The sequence below is a fragment of the Tympanuchus pallidicinctus genome, unplaced genomic scaffold, assembly GCF_026119805.1.
Source record: "Tympanuchus pallidicinctus isolate F22 unplaced genomic scaffold, pur_lepc_1.0 scaffold5, whole genome shotgun sequence".
Classification (NCBI taxonomy): domain Eukaryota; kingdom Metazoa; phylum Chordata; class Aves; order Galliformes; family Phasianidae; genus Tympanuchus; species Tympanuchus pallidicinctus.
In genome coordinates, this window is record NW_026294769.1 from 34,769,406 (window position 1) to 34,785,382 (window position 15,977).

The window sequence follows — 15,977 nt, forward strand, 5'->3', positions numbered from 1 at the left end:
ATTTGAAAATCAAAAGTAAAGGCAGGATTTCATCATCCATTTATACGATGCTGAATACACCAAGCTCTTCCCTAAAACTTTAAACTTACTTCATTCGTGACTGTAAGCCCTGATAGTTTCTTCGTATCAAACAACTACATACAGCCATTTTTTTTTACCTACACATTCCCACTGTTAACCTTTATCATAGAATCACAGCATCCCAAAATGGCTGAGGCTGGCAGGGCCCTTCCTGCTCCATCAGGGACACCAGAGCAGGGGGCCAGGCCACATCCAAGCAACTGCTGAAGGTCTCTGAGCAGCAGACCCCACACACAGCCTCTGGGCAGCCTGTACCAGTGCTTCATCACCTGTACAGCACAGAAGTGCTCCTGGTGTTCTGAAGAGAACTTGAACCTCCTCTGTTCAAGTTTGTGCCCATTGCCTCTTGTTCTGGCACTGGGCACCACTGAAAAGACCCTGGCTACATGCTCTTTAAACCTCTCATATTGCATTTACAAACATTATTATGGTCACCCCAAGACTTCTCCACACTGAACAGCTCTCAAACTCTCCTCCTAGGAGAGGGTCTCCAGGCCCTTTGTTATATTCATGGCCCTGTGTTGGACTCACCCCAATACATTCATGTTTCCCTTCTACTGAGGGCCTCAGAACACATACAGCACTTCAGATGTGGCCTCACCACAGATAAGTAGAAGGGAAGGATCACTTCTCTTGACCTACTGGTAATGCTCCTCCCAACACAGCCCAGGATGCCATTAGCCTTCTTTGTAGCTGGGATACATTGGCGTTTACCTGGTCTAATGTCACTAAGATACAAACTACTTATTTCTTTCCATTACTATACTGAGGAAATAAAGTCATGTAAGACAAATACATCATCCCTACACTGCTTTCTGTTCCTCGTTGAAAACAAAGATTGAACTATAAGGACAATTTCACTTCTTTTTTGACAACTGCCACATAAGTTCGGAGGAGTTTAAAGAAATTGGCAGTTCACTGTGAGAAAAAAAATAATTACAGCCTGTTGTGGTGTAACCTGGCAGCAGCTCTCATTGCTCAGCAACAACCAACACAGGTATGTGATTGGCCCTGTCTCAGCTGAAACCAGGAAACAATCATAGGCTCAGAGTATCACAGTACTGATATGACATACCAAATATTGCCAATATCAGGCAAGAGATGAGCAGCAGATCAGAGCATTTAAAAGTTTTGAGCTTTACCAAACATCCTGCCTCTTGTGTGGCACTTAATGGCAAAACCCCCAAGAGAACAATATTTATAGTCTTTAGAACTCATCTTATTTAGCTAAGAACCCCAGTAAGATCAAAGATTTACGATTTCTGTATTACTCAAATAAAATTCCATGCAAAGAGCACTCTTTCTTTTTGTTGGGCTTTTTGTAAGACACCTAAAACCAACAAGATACTGGTGTGTAAATGAAGAACTGAAAATCTGTTTTATTTGCTGTTATATTATAAATGCACTAGGAACATTATGCAAAATACAGCTTAAAGTACAGCTATCTGGAATCAATAAACTGAGGATCCACAAAAAATGCATAATATCTTACAAGAATTCAAAGAAAAATAGAGACACACAATATTCAGATTCTGTTTTTTAAATATCATAAATAAAAAAAAAAATACAAGTAAAGTTCATAGAAGATTTACTGAAATGCCTTTGGGACTGAGGCTTACATTAACAAAGAGAATTTCAGAAACTTCATAATTTTGTTTTATCAAACTATTTTGGCAGAATTTTCATTTTGCTTCTTTCAAATGAAGATCAAAAAATGCCAGTGATAAATTTCAGCCTAAGGCAATCTGATATTATTGAAATGGTCTATTACAGAAAAAAAACAATAAATAACAGCAAGGTTTTGTTTTATAGGTGTACTTTCAGTGATAAAACAACACTTGCTTCCAATATTTATACTGCTAACATTACCAATTTCCAAGTTTTTGCAAAAACTCTTCACTTTCTCCTTGGAGTCCTTCATTTTCACGTTTCAAAATGTCCAGTGCTTCATTGATTTTGAGAAGCTTTTGCTTTCTACTTTGTAAATCAGTTTCCCTGGTGGATTTCTAAGGATCATTAAAACATTAAGACACTTTTAGAATAAGTCAGAATAAGTCAGGTCAACACAGGAGAAGCAAGTATGCAGACATTTTACTTAAATAAAATAATAAAGAACTTACCAATTCTTCCATAGCTTTAACCAAGTCAGAAAAATCATCTGATATTTTTATGTTCTCATCAGCTTGTGCAGTTATTTTATTATTCAAATCTTCTACCTAAAATATATTTTAAGTAATTAATACAGATATCTCCTATATTTCTTCATAAAAATTAAACAATTTATTTTAAATTATAATTAAAAGGCAGCTTATTAAACAATAACTAGAGATATTTCATGCAATGCTATTCATACACATGTTCCATTGTTACGTATCCAAGGTGAATCCTTAGACTTCACAGAACCAGTAAGCACACTCTCTCAGTCTGCTAATTCATACGTGACATATGTTGTGTAACTGAATACTTTTAATTCTGTTCAGTTCTAAGACTTACTTTAATATCCCAATATCTCTATTGAGCTAACACAGAGATTCATACAGAAATTGAAAAACACTTTGCTTCACTCCCCTCTCATTACCCTGAAGAGACTGAAGCAACACAGAATCCTGGCAGAGCTTAACTATACAGTCTCCTCAGAGATACATTCAACTGGAATAGGATAAACTACAAGCTGGTATATAACCAACAAGGCTAAATTAAAGGTAAACAAATACAAAGTGCTACGCTCTGGAGGTATATGATACACAAATTCAAACCTGCTTAAGGAAACAACTGCTTAAGTCCAGTTAAACAAGGCAGACAGTCACAATGATTCACTGATGTTAAATAGGAAATAATTATATAAATATCTAGTTTAAAACATCTATTAGATAGTCCTGGACATTAGGAATGAAAGCCGAAGATGTAGCAAGGTCACAGTTGAAGTAGTGTGCCCATTTCAGGGACCCTAATTCCAGACACTCAAGCTCAGGTTGGATGGGACTCTGGGAAACTGATCTGGCTGTAGGTGACCTTTAAAAATTCATTCCAACTCATAAATAAATAAATAAACAAATGAACAGAGAGAGTTCACAGAGAAAGAATGGTTAGGAATTAGAAAACGTTCTGATCAGAAAGATTGAAGAGAAGCACTTTTATTAATCTAGGAAAAGGAGACTGAACAGCAGGATTTTTTTATATGTGAAATATTCTTAAAAAAAGAAAGAAATATTTCAGGGCAGTATGGGAAAGACAAACTGGTTACATTTACAGGGAAAATAACCCACAAATTCCGTTTTTTCAATTGATAGTACTTAAAGAAGATGATTCAGAAATGTTTTTCTCTTTTTCATATGTTTTTAGAGCAAACATTTTGACAAGAACAATTTGAAGTGCTGCCACATTATGAAAAGTATTCTAGATGGCATCCTGAAATCCCTTCTAATATAACTCTTCTGGTAATTTCAAAAACAAAGCATTTTTCTTATTCTTCTCATTCTTCTTAAAACACAACTTAATCGTCAACAACCACACACACACACACACACACACACACACACACACACACACACACACAAAGCTTGCAATGACCCCTGTCTCCTAAATTATTCATTTTGCACGTCTGACATTTGTGACTTTCAAGGAGAGATGTGAGGTATGAAGGTGTCTGTTGTCAAATTATAAATACAGTTTAGAAGACATTTACAAACTAACTTTGTGCACTTGAACATTATGAACATTGCTCAGTTGTTACTTTTTCTTTTACATCATCTAATTGTTTCTTCATTTTCTATCACTATGTGTGAATTCTATCCTCTTTATTAAACAGTACTACAAGACATGATTACACTTGAAAACATTCTATCAGTAGCAATTGCTAGTAACAGAAAAAAAAAGACAAACAACTTTAATAAACCGTTGAGTATTGGAAACAAAAGGTATAAAGTAACCCATTACAGACTGTCCAGTATGACTCTGTCTATCTATTTTTGGACATGGATTGGCCCACACATTATATGTTTCCCAGGACCATGGCCAAACAGCTTTTGAATATCTCCATTAGGGGGACCTTGATATTTTTATTACTACTGATATTATATATATATGCACACATATGCATGCACACATGACAAGTTCTGTTGCGGCCATCTAAGTTCTGTTTTAGGCACCTAAACATTCCTTTTGGCTTGTTTTCTCTTTTTTTTTTTATTCCCTTGTGGCACCACATATGAAATAGTAAGTTAACTGAAAATGCCCGGTCAGACTGCATGAGGATCTCCATGTTTTAAACCGCTGAGTACAAAAATGCAAGATTCCAAAAATAGTATCAGATAAATATTGGAGAAAATAGGGGAATTTCAAGTAAAGCAGGCCATCACTCTGCATGATGCAGGACAGGGCTTCATGCGTCACCTTAAGACAAGAAAAAAATAAAAATTCAAAAGGACACTCATGTTGTACTGCTAAATATTCAGTGTAGGTGACTTAGAAGGATAACCAGTATTAGGCAGATGTGCACACAACTAAAAATATGTAGATCACTCACACCAATGTAAGATGATTGATAACTTTAATAAATAATGATAAACATTAATAGCACAGTACAAGAATGGACAATAGAGTTCTGTACAATTCTACCAGCTTTTACTTCTAAATCAAAACCTGCATTTTTACTTTTACAGAGGATAATAACTTTTAAGCATACAAAAATATTCAGGCATTCCTGTACTTTTCAATAAAAGATACTCATTTACTTGGCTTGTTTATAAATATTCAAGACTCACTTTGCTGTTCCAACATTTTGCATCTTCCTGGATTTCTGCTTTTTGCTTCACTAACTCCTCAAGGTGTTTTTCATCCTTTATAATCTTCTCCTCTGTTTTTTTTAACTTCATACAGTATTCGTTCCAAATAAATTCAGAATGCTTTAACTCATTCCTAATAGAAATACACCCGAAGTGAATCCATCTATCTGGAAATATTCCAAGGTAGTCCCCTCTCCATAAAGGAAAATGTAAAGCAGATCCAAATTAGTAAAGATTTATTTTGATTCTCTACTATGTTTCTTGAGCAGGTATGCATGAGAGAATTTCAAAACACCCAACCTGGCAGGTTCATACAATTTCAGCCAGAAATCAAAACTACTCGGGCTACCCATTCACTTATACTTACAAAGTCTGCCAACTCCGCAGCTTCTAATTGGACTTCTGAACAGGCATTAGTGTAGTTGAGTAGGAGACTTTTGTTCAACACATTTATTAAAATAAGAATCAATTTATTTTCTCCACTAGTGGCTAAATCTAGTTCAGAGCTATCTTCATTTCATCAGTGTAGTTCAGTATCATTTTATGAAGAAACGCCATTAGTGATTTTTTTTTTCCTGTATCATCTTGTAACTGTTATCTTTGGTGCCATTACACAAGTAAGACGCCAACTCTTTATGTAAAAATGAACTTGCAGAGAGTAGATAATGTCAAAGAAGGAGCTAAACACCTTATTTCTACTCCAACTACCAGATGTATCAGCAGACACTGAATTATCAGAAGAAAAACCACCCATAATTACAGAAAGAGGTAATACAACAATAGTCAGGAAAACACTTCAACAATGAGCTGTTAGAACTTGCAGTAAGCAGAGCACAGGTCTTTTGTTACATTTGTTTTATTTTACGAGTGTTGGTGTTTGTCTATTATTTTTGTTTGATGAAGACAAAAACTTTAATTAATAATTCAAGAGCCAAAGGTCACAGAATATATATATATGTATATATATATATATATATATATAATGAGCACCTAACACTTCAAATATCTGTACTCCCTTATGTCCTACTATTCACAACATATCACAGAATCATAGAATAGCTTGGGTTGGAAGGGACCTCAAGAATCATCAAGCTCCAACCTCCTCAACACATGCAGGGCCACCAACCTCCCCATGTAATACCAGACCAGGCTGCCCAGGGCCCCATCCAATCTGGCCTTGAGCACCTCCAGGGACGGGGCATCCACAGCCTCTCTGGTCAGCTGTTCCAGCACCTCACCACTCTCATAGTAAAGAACTTCTCCATGGCATCCAACCTAAAACTTCCCTCCCTCAACTTAAAACCATTTCTCCTTGTCCTGCCATATAAATGATACTTGGAATTTCTGATGACAGATACGTAACAGGCGTACTGCCTATCAGAGCTACAACTTTTCTGAGTACAATCCCATGGAAAAATATGCTACTATCAGCCATAGCGATCAGCCATGTGCAAAAATAACAGACTGTGCTGTTTGACATTCCCCTCCTCCAGTATTTTCAGTTCTCTCACTGATGGTACTCAACATATAAAAAATGTGTATCAACAGAAGTGCAGCCTTTCAAGTCTGTGCCATCACAAATCTGCCTTTGTCATCAATAAGCACTACATTATTCTGATCCTCTTCAGATGGCAAATGAAGAATCTACTTCAACAACATAGGTATTACTTCAGTTACAAGCTCATCAAATGGCTGAGAAAACAGATTTGACCATTGATTTCCTCACTGAGGGTAGCAAAAAGTCTTATTTTTTTACTTGTTACATGATGATACTCCTTAGCATTTTTAATTTAACTTACCATTCACACAAACAAAAATGGTTGCAAGATGCACGAGAGTCTACATCATTGTCATGTGCTACAAATAGGAAATATGTTAAACTAGTGAAACAGAAAATATACATGGTCCATTTCTGTTCATGAGAAAATCTAAACCCAGAAGAAAACAGTTACAGCAGTTAGTTATACCCTCTTCTTTTCCCCCTGAGAGTGTGTTCTTCACAGAGGGTAGCAAACACTTTATTCTCAAATTCTACTGCATGTCTTGCTTTATTCTAGTGTGCATCACCACAATACAAGTTTAAAAATATCTTAATTCTTCCTAATGGGAACATCAAATGGAAAGGTCAATAGCAGTACCCAAAATTCTTATAACTGTTATTTGAGAATTTGATGTTCAGCTTCATGGTAGATAAGTCTGGTAGACAAATGGTATTTCAGTGCCAGAATACAGGAACTACAATGAGTTTGTGTACAAACTGTTTGTAACTGCTTATTTTCTGTCTTTTTTTAGAAAGTCAGATAAGCTGCTGATAGCCCATAAACATAGAAAATCACAAAGTTTTTTTTTTCTAATAGCGATCTTACATACCCATGAGAAACCTCTTTAGCAAAGAGGTTTTCACTAAGTAAAAGTAACAGCTCTTACATGTTTTACATGTGTGCTTGCATAAAGAGTGGTCACTGTAGTTCACAGAAGTACAAAGAAATACTGACATAGCTCTCTAGAATCACCCAGTTATCTGCCTAGTTCTGTTAGAATGAATAAAAATTCTAAAGTAAAATAAGGTTAAAAAAACAAAAACAACCAAAAAAACCCAACAGTTCAGGAACTGATTCATGGAACATTACATTTGCATATATTATTGGACCTTTTGCTAATGCAAACTAAGACAAAGAAAGTAAAAAGTCTTTTACAGTGAGGGTGGTGAGGCACAGGAACAGGTTCTGGCGACGTCCCATCCCTGGACACTTGCAAGGCAAGGCTGGATCAAGACCTGGACAACCTGATCTAGCTGTGCACGTCCCTGTTTATTGCATGGGAATTGGACTAGATGACCTTTAAAGGTCTGAACTCTAGGGATTCTATGAAAAACGTATTTTAGGTATAACTACTCAGTTTTACAAAACTGAGAATTTAAAATATTTTCTAAATGCAAATTTTCTATCATTTCATTGTCACTACTAAAAACTAATATGCGTACGACTGTTTTGAACAGCTCTTACTTGTATTGACTTAGTAGCACCTCAGCACATTTAATTTTCTCATACATAGATTTTATCTTCTTTTTAGCTTCCTCATCAATTCTTTCCATTCTCTTTTGAATTTTCATGAGCTCAGAATGAACATCAGAATATATTCTGGATGCCTAAGCAAATAAAACAAGTTTTCGGAAAGATGTTACATAGAAATCACACACAATGTCACAAATAATAATAACTAAATATATATATATATCTAGTTTTGATTCATTGTAATTTTAAAATTGAATCTTAAATTTGAAGCTGTATTTTGTGATGCCATCACAACAAATTCCACATGTTCTGCAATAAATACCCTGGTGAAAGACAATAAGATGTTGTAAAATTGCATGATATTAGGAAGTATTACCAAGAGGCCATTCATTCTGTTGCACAACATAGAAGTTATTGTGAAAAGTGGCTACTTCCATGGGAAGATAGTGACCTCTGGAGCAGAAAGAAAGAAATAAGTTGGAAGAAGTCACAGAGGTTTCTCTCAGTAATCTGATAGAATCATTACTTAAACGAAACAACCCAAAGCATGCGCAAGCCCTGCAGTCACCTGTGTAAAACAGGGGCCTGAGACAATGGAGACAATAAATAAAATCTTCACTGGTATCAACAGTATTGGATCTGCTCAATTCCTGTCCACTTAGTGCTATACACATGCTTTTTATCTCAGCATTTGAAAATATTACAGATGTTAAAAAAAATGTGATACAAAATCTGTAAATACTAGTTTGCTGGGTTTTAAAAGCTAGATTCAAAATTCAGTAACTGTTTCAACTGAAAAGAAAACTCAATATGAGCTGCTTTCCAAAGGCCATGGGGGAAAAAAGGAAAAAAAAAAAACAACAGAGAAAAAAACAAAGGAGTAAGGAGCAGCGTGTAAATTAGAGCACAATTTGTTAATTAGAAGCTTTGCTGAAATGAAATATATGAATGAATCACAAGAACACAAAATCTGTCTTCTTAAGAAATGTGGTGTCTAAAAAGAAAGGACACTGAAAAAGTATTAATTTAATACAGTCTTTGGAAAATAGTCTGTTTCCTGATCTGTACTTTAGAGCATCTCAATTTTTTTTGACTGAATACAATTTATTCTAAGAAATTAACAAGAAAAAAAGGATACAAAATGAAAATTGAAATAACCAAATTGATTTTTAATTAGCTGGTATCTTAAAAATGATCGAACTACCAGCTGTTTCATAGTCAGAACCATATGCAAGTTTTGGTGTGCGGAGAATTATTTCCAGAAACACACAAGAAAAGAATTTGCAAGCTGTCATTCACACACAGAGTAATGATTGTGTCCCATTCATATTTAACTAAGAAAGGGAAACGAATTGGAAGGACACTACTTTATAACAATTCTCATATTATCTACGTGATGTGATGCTTAATTAGCTCTTTTTTATTTTAGAAGTACTTTGACATGACTGTTGACACCTCAATATACAAGGTTAAAAATAAAGCAAATGTTTAAATAAACTTTTATTCAGAATCACCGGGAAGTATAAGATCATTTTTAGATTGTAAATGCAGTATCTTGAAATGGATTCATCTCTAGATTTGAGATTAAAAGTAACTATAAAGCATACACAGAAAATAATCAGTATTAAAATCTGAACTTGCGGCTACACAGTACCCCTCCTTTTCTGATACCCATTTAAAAATATCTACAACTCTGCTGCACTTTGATTGTTCAGTCTGCAACTATCTGCATTAAAAATGCACCACCACTTGAAAATAATTCAATTTTACTTTCTTTGACAGCTTCTAATATTTCCACATTATCCACATTCTGGAACAAAGCTTGATGTCTGTGAGAAATCTGAAAAGAATCAAGAATCTATACAAACATCAGATATGTGCCATATACATTTTCTGCAAAAAAGAAAAAAAAAAAGGAAGGGAAAAAAAAAAAAAAAAAAGAAACCCAAACAGATGGAATGAGCTTACAAATTTGTAATTACATTCTACATGTGCTTATGAGACTTTTATTAAAGGCCCACAGCATTATATTCCCTGGATTCTGCCTGTACTCTGTACTGAGGCACACAATTCACAGTCTTTGTCTACAAAATTTAAAATAGACTGGTGATGCTGCTGTAAAAGGTTATGTATCTTTGTGATTGTTTTTTTTTTGTATGATGCGTACTCACCTTTTCATAAGCCAGTAACACATCCTTCACAGCTTCACCCTCCAGATTCAACTTTTCTTCCAGCAGAGGGCTGTGTTTCTTCATGAAGTCTACATCCTCCTGAATCCTTCTGCTAACTGCTTCTATCTTAAGTATTTGGTTTTGTACCTGTCGCAGCTGACGGCTTTTGCAATCCAAATGCCATTGTAGCTCTAAGGTATCTCGAGCGCATGTTTCGTATTCTGTTAGAGATAATTAGCATAACAGAATGTGTATTTGAGTGACACTGTGAATGCTTAGTGAGATTAGGAAATGCACAGTTACAATACCGAGTACAAGACTTGCAAAATTTTGCTGTAAATTACTGTTAAGGCAAAAAGAGGACATTGGTTTCAAAAGACATCACCAAATAGTACATTAGGAGTGGAACTATTCTGAAACTCAATAATCTAACTACATCATTCAAGTAAATTCTCAGAGTGAGTGGTGGCTTTGTTTTTATGAAGGAAATTAAAACACTTAGCCTTAAGGCACATCTTGAAAGGTTGTTACCACACAAAAAGAGCTGTACTAAACTTGCCAGTCACCAGCAATGGACGTATGCGGATGCAGAGGAAGAACAGGGCGAGTATATATCCCAGATCCCCTTAATATGACAGCTGTTTTCAGTTCAGGAACACTTTCTGAAACTAAATGGGGCTTCAAAAAATCTAGACTGCAGATAAATATTCAAAGCTGTCAAGAAGAACATATTCATGTTGCCATACAGAAATGTGTCAGTCTTAATTCACTTCATTGCATTTACTTCTCTTACACTGGTATAAATTTCCTGAGGGCCCTTACAAGAAAATATGTAACTAGATCATTGGTTGCTGAATGACAGCACATATTCCATCTTGCTCAGAAAGAAAACCTTATTACAGACTGCGTCCTAACGGTACCGCAGCAGCTGATATTTAACAGTGAAAAAGATTACCAATTATTGAGAAAAAAAAAATCTAAACAGGAGTAAACTCTTGTTATAAATCTGAGAGAGAGAAGTACATTTTACCCAGAAGAAAAGGCTTTCTAGCTCAGAGAAGTAGCTATAGAATATCTGGCCCGATTCCTTAACAGTTGATACATTTTGCTGCGTTAACAAGACATAAATCACAAATTTACAAATGTATTATTTCATTGCTACTAAAAGTTGAAGAGACATTATACGAGTAAGTGGCTTTTCTGTATCGTACTAAGTGATGCCTAACAGTAAAATGGAAAGAAAAAAAAAAAGTGTTTTACACTGAATTTTTATTATATTTCAGAAGAGGTCAGTTCTGAAGACGGGCTGTGTCACTGCAATTACCTCAACGGCCTACAGGACGTAAAGGCAGCAGGAGTCAGCAAGAACGGATATCAAGGGAAGTCTGAAGAAATAACAGAATTCCATGCCTACTCAGAATGGGTCATGCAAACTCTTAATTAAGAATCTCCTGGGTTTGTATTATTTAGATTAGGGATAATTGTAACATCCCTGGGGGTCTTTTCCCCTTATCTTCAATTCTGTTTTAGCATAATTTTTTGTTTTACAGATAATACTGTAAATTATTATAAACCTGAAAATGACAAATTTACCCCCAAGGACACAACATCACACTACCACAGCCTACTGATATCAAGAGAGGAGAGTTGGTTAATATCTAAAACCTAACTTCTGCTTTTTTATTGCTTTTTTTTTTTTTAATTTTAATAAATATTCTATCACTATATCACCGCATAACTGACTGACAGCATTTAAATATCATTATTCTACTACTCCAAACTTCTGAATGCAAAACAGTAAAGCGAAAGTTTTGGTCCCCCCAAAACCTTTTTATTCTTTATTTTTTGCATCTTGCATTACTGCTGTTGACTTGGAATGTAATAGCTCTGCAGCTCATATTACTGTGCTGCAGAACAAAGCCGTATTATTAACCTTCTTACAGCTTTTTTGCTTTGGAAAAATTGACCTTTCAGTTGCCACAGGATTTTCTCCTGAAAGCAGCTTCTAACCTCCCAGTGAATTAATTTTAATTTTGATCCCTTATTCAACCTCTCCCTTTATTTTCAGAACATCATAAACTGCCCTTCAGAGACTCCTGTTTTAAAAACAAATAATCAAACAAACAAAAATCTGTAGCAATCTCTGCAAATTAGTCATGTATTAACAGCAATTTCTTGTTTCCAATTCAAATTAGGCACTGGCTAAGATAAATATATAAATTCATAAGCCAATAAATATAAAACAAAAATTATACTCATATATTCTCAGAAATGTGCCCATCTTCACATTTTGCCTAAAAAAAAAAAAAAAAAAAAAAGTATTTCAAACTGAAAACATACCCTACACATCCTGTACCATGAGAAACTTGTCAAACTCTCAGGATGATGAGCATCAGGAACATGTACCACAGTATTGACTGTGATTTCACATCCCGGAACTCACTATTACAAATTATGTCACTTCTTTTCATCTTAATGTTTGTCTCTCTTTTGGCATCCACTATAATTCTAAAAAACTACAGTAAAATTATAGACGAACCACTACTATGCTTTGCAAATCAGTGTCTGGGAATATTAACTGACTTCCCACCATCCCTAATTTTAGTTCAACCGCACAGTAACAAACAGATGTAATGGGATATCATGATGGTTCTGAGCCTGTATTTTTCCTCTTCTACAACATACCAAAACAAGACTGTAAAAAGTGGTCAAAAACACAACTGAGAAGATCCGACTGACGTTCTCTGAGGCCTTTTTCTTGGAATAGCTATAAATACTGCTCTGCTGCTCTCAGTCTAAGAAAAATATTGCAGACCGCAAGGAGATGACATTCCAGAGCTGTGATGGCTACCAATCATATGAAAACTGCTTAAGTGAAGACACATTGACCACTGCATCTCTGACATCAAGAATCTAGATTTCTTTAGAACTGTCTTCCTTATGAAAAAAATGGATAATTAGCCAGCCCTCAAATCAGCATTAATATAGAAAGTCTTGCTTCCTGGATTTTAGGGTCCTGATCATTTTTTGCTGCTGTGATATATTTTGTTAGACATCTGGATATAAAAATAATAAACTATCCCCACAGAAGCTACAGGATAACATGGAGCACTTCTGTGGAAAGGAATTGAAGATTTATAGATGTTGACTGAGAGACTTCAGAGGGCCACAGAGTATCTTCATATAATGTGATGTGTTGCAGACATAAAGGAACTGAGAAAAAGGCCTTAAAATCAGAAACAAAGATACTTACAAGACCAGTTTGGCAGCCACCAAGACACCCATTACTCACTGACAATAAACATCCATGGTATCTTGAAATATCATGATGCCACACTGTACAAAAAGCCTAAAAGTTTGATGTTGTGCTTGCTTACTCCCTGGCTATAGGAATAAAATTTGGGGAAAAAGCAAGTTGAAAAAACAGATTCACTAACCATGATGACATTTATACCCTTGCTCTCATGCAAAAGTCAAGAGTTTCATGGCTATAGTACTATGACACTACTCAGGAATACTACATAGATTAAAACAACCCATGTGTCTGTCAATGATTGCCATTCTCTGTTGACACTGAAGGGCTTGAATCATACAAGCAAAAAAAGCCTTCCCTGATTTCAAGCATCACAATTAACATATCTCCAGATTTCAGTGCAGAAAAGTGAATTCTGAAAGAAAAAATAACCTGCCACGATGGAATCTGTTCTTCCATACAGCCAGTCATCTTTCCTTTACATCTGTTGGTTGCTTTATTATCAGTGTATCTGTTATTAAAAGATTCTTCTAAATGAAGTAGAAAATTATTTGTTCTGGATTCTGCATTAAATTGACTCTTGTCATCTTCAGAACTTCATTCTTTTCACTTAGAAAATCCCTTCACCTTGACAAAATTAAGCATGTTTAACATGTCCTCTAGTTTTCATTTTGTTTAAATCATCAAATGACACAAACCAGAACTCGTGCTTGTGGCCACACAAGTTTGAAACTCTACGTGACAAGGCAAAAGTGCAACTATTTTTTGCAGAATTTGTTCTATGGATTGAAAGACAATTTACTTTCTCCTGCTTCTCTGGAGTACCATGTAGTTAAGTTTCTTCCTAGTCTTTCAAAGCTCTCCTCAATAATGTCTCATTAGAATTCATTAAAATTTGTAATCAAGGCTCTGGTTGCCAGCACTGTTAATTATATGCTATTTGTTGTCATGTTTTGTTTCTTTAAACACCAAGATGAAAGGCATTTGTTTCTCTTAACATCTTCTACAGTGACGAATATCTTGTTTGACAAAGCACACAGGAAAAAAAACATGCTTTGGGTGTATCTTAGGTGATTCCTAACTACGGAATAGTTCAGAAAATGCCACTTTATTTCTGAAAGGTTTAAATTATTCTGGAACTGCAATTCCAGTAGGACTTTCAGAATTCTTAAAATTACTTTCATTTTTTCTACAAACTCTTACGTGATTCAATAAAAAAAGCTGGGTGAGATTCTTAAGAATAATTTGATATGCATTCATCTCCTACACAGTAACGCTACTAAAGAAAAAAAAATTGTTCTATGCGATCAGGATATGTACTTAAAATGAGTAATGAATATGACCAAAGAACAGAAATCACAGTATGTAGAAGAAAACCAGAAGAGGTAGAAAGAAAAGTGAATAAGTTTCAAGGGCAAAGAATGGCATGGTAACCTTAAAAAGAGTAGATGATCCCAGCTAAAAATAGGTGATTTTAAGACTGCTGTCAGCATTTTGCAGTATTAAGAATACAAACATAAAAAAGCTATAATATTAAGTGAGAATTTGGCAATCCACCCTGATCACTAATCTAGGACTGTCAACGAATATGAGTGACATTTGACATATTACACGCTAACAGACAAGTGTAATACATGCATGCTTATAATTTTCCTCTAGTTACATGTTTTCCCACAGGCATCAGATTTTCAGTCTAGGTTCAGATGATACCTACTTCCCATTATGATCTGTGAGTCAGAAGACAAATAGCAAACAGCTGCAAAGTATGTGCTTTTTTTTTTCTTTGCTTTTTTAATTCTATTGTGTAGATGCCAGCTAATCACAGAAGGTAACATTAAACGTCCTTAGAATCCGGGATTTTGAGAAATTCTATCAATAGTTACATCCAACTATTCATGCAAATACTTTAATCAAGTTTATCACATTTTATTTTATTTAAATTGATGGTTTATTCTACAGTTTAGCACAATTGCATTATTTTATAGTTCTGTTCAAACTTCTGATTCCCTGCCCTAACAAAAGTATCTCTCATCATCTTAAGTGCATTGCCTACTCTTGAGTTATTCTTCAAACAATACTAAACTACTACACAGTTTAGAACTATGTAATATAGTGTGTTTTGAGTTGTTTTTGGTTTTTTCCCCTATGGATATATATTTAAGCATGCCAAATTCAAAAGAGTAAGTACTGCAGTTCTGTTACAGTAAACACAACTATCCTCACAGTGTAATTATTTTCCTTGGTAATGAACTGACTGAAAATAACAAATACTCTTAACTTCAGTAGTGATACCTTTTTGCACAGCAGCAGGGAAGTGCTGAAGCCTCCAAAGTGACATGCTATCAATTTCCATGCCAAGCTTTTTCCTTCGCTGTCTCTCCTGCTCCAAAGCTTTTTCTGCCTCCATACGATCAGCCTCCAATCGCTTAATTAGCTTAGTAACTTCCAGTAGCAAAGCTGCTATTTCCTGCTTCAAGGTTAACGTCTTGCTGTCTTTAAAAATACATTAAATATTATTTTTTTATGAAAGCTTAATCACAGGCTCTTTATTCCAGCTTCATTCTGAACACAAAGTTGTCCTGTCTGTGTGTATCACAGTAAGCACAATTAGTTACATTACTCTTTAATAATACATTATCATTATTTCTTATGATAGCTTAAACTTACACTCTGC

At 35.1% G+C, this 15,977-nt stretch overlaps 1 protein-coding gene across 5 annotated transcripts in view; it reads right to left on the bottom strand.

Annotated features, from left to right (window-relative positions):
• The window catches only part of CCDC178 (coiled-coil domain containing 178), a 181,013-nt gene that overhangs the window by 128,625 nt on the left and 36,411 nt on the right, over positions 1–15,977 (bottom strand). For 4 of the 5 annotated variants that reach the window (XM_052703878.1, XM_052703877.1, XM_052703876.1 and 1 more), the window contains 6 exons: positions 15,596–15,796; positions 10,051–10,271; positions 7,871–8,013; positions 4,845–4,998; positions 2,202–2,297; positions 1,951–2,087 (listed from right to left, as the gene is read on the bottom strand). In XM_052703878.1, coding sequence (XP_052559838.1) covers positions 1,951–2,087; positions 2,202–2,297; positions 4,845–4,998; positions 7,871–8,013; positions 10,051–10,271; positions 15,596–15,796 — 952 coding nt within the window. The remainder of the gene's footprint in view (positions 1–1,950; positions 2,088–2,201; positions 2,298–4,844; positions 4,999–7,870; positions 8,014–10,050; positions 10,272–15,595; positions 15,797–15,977) is intronic. The other variant, XM_052703879.1, reaches the window with a different exon arrangement.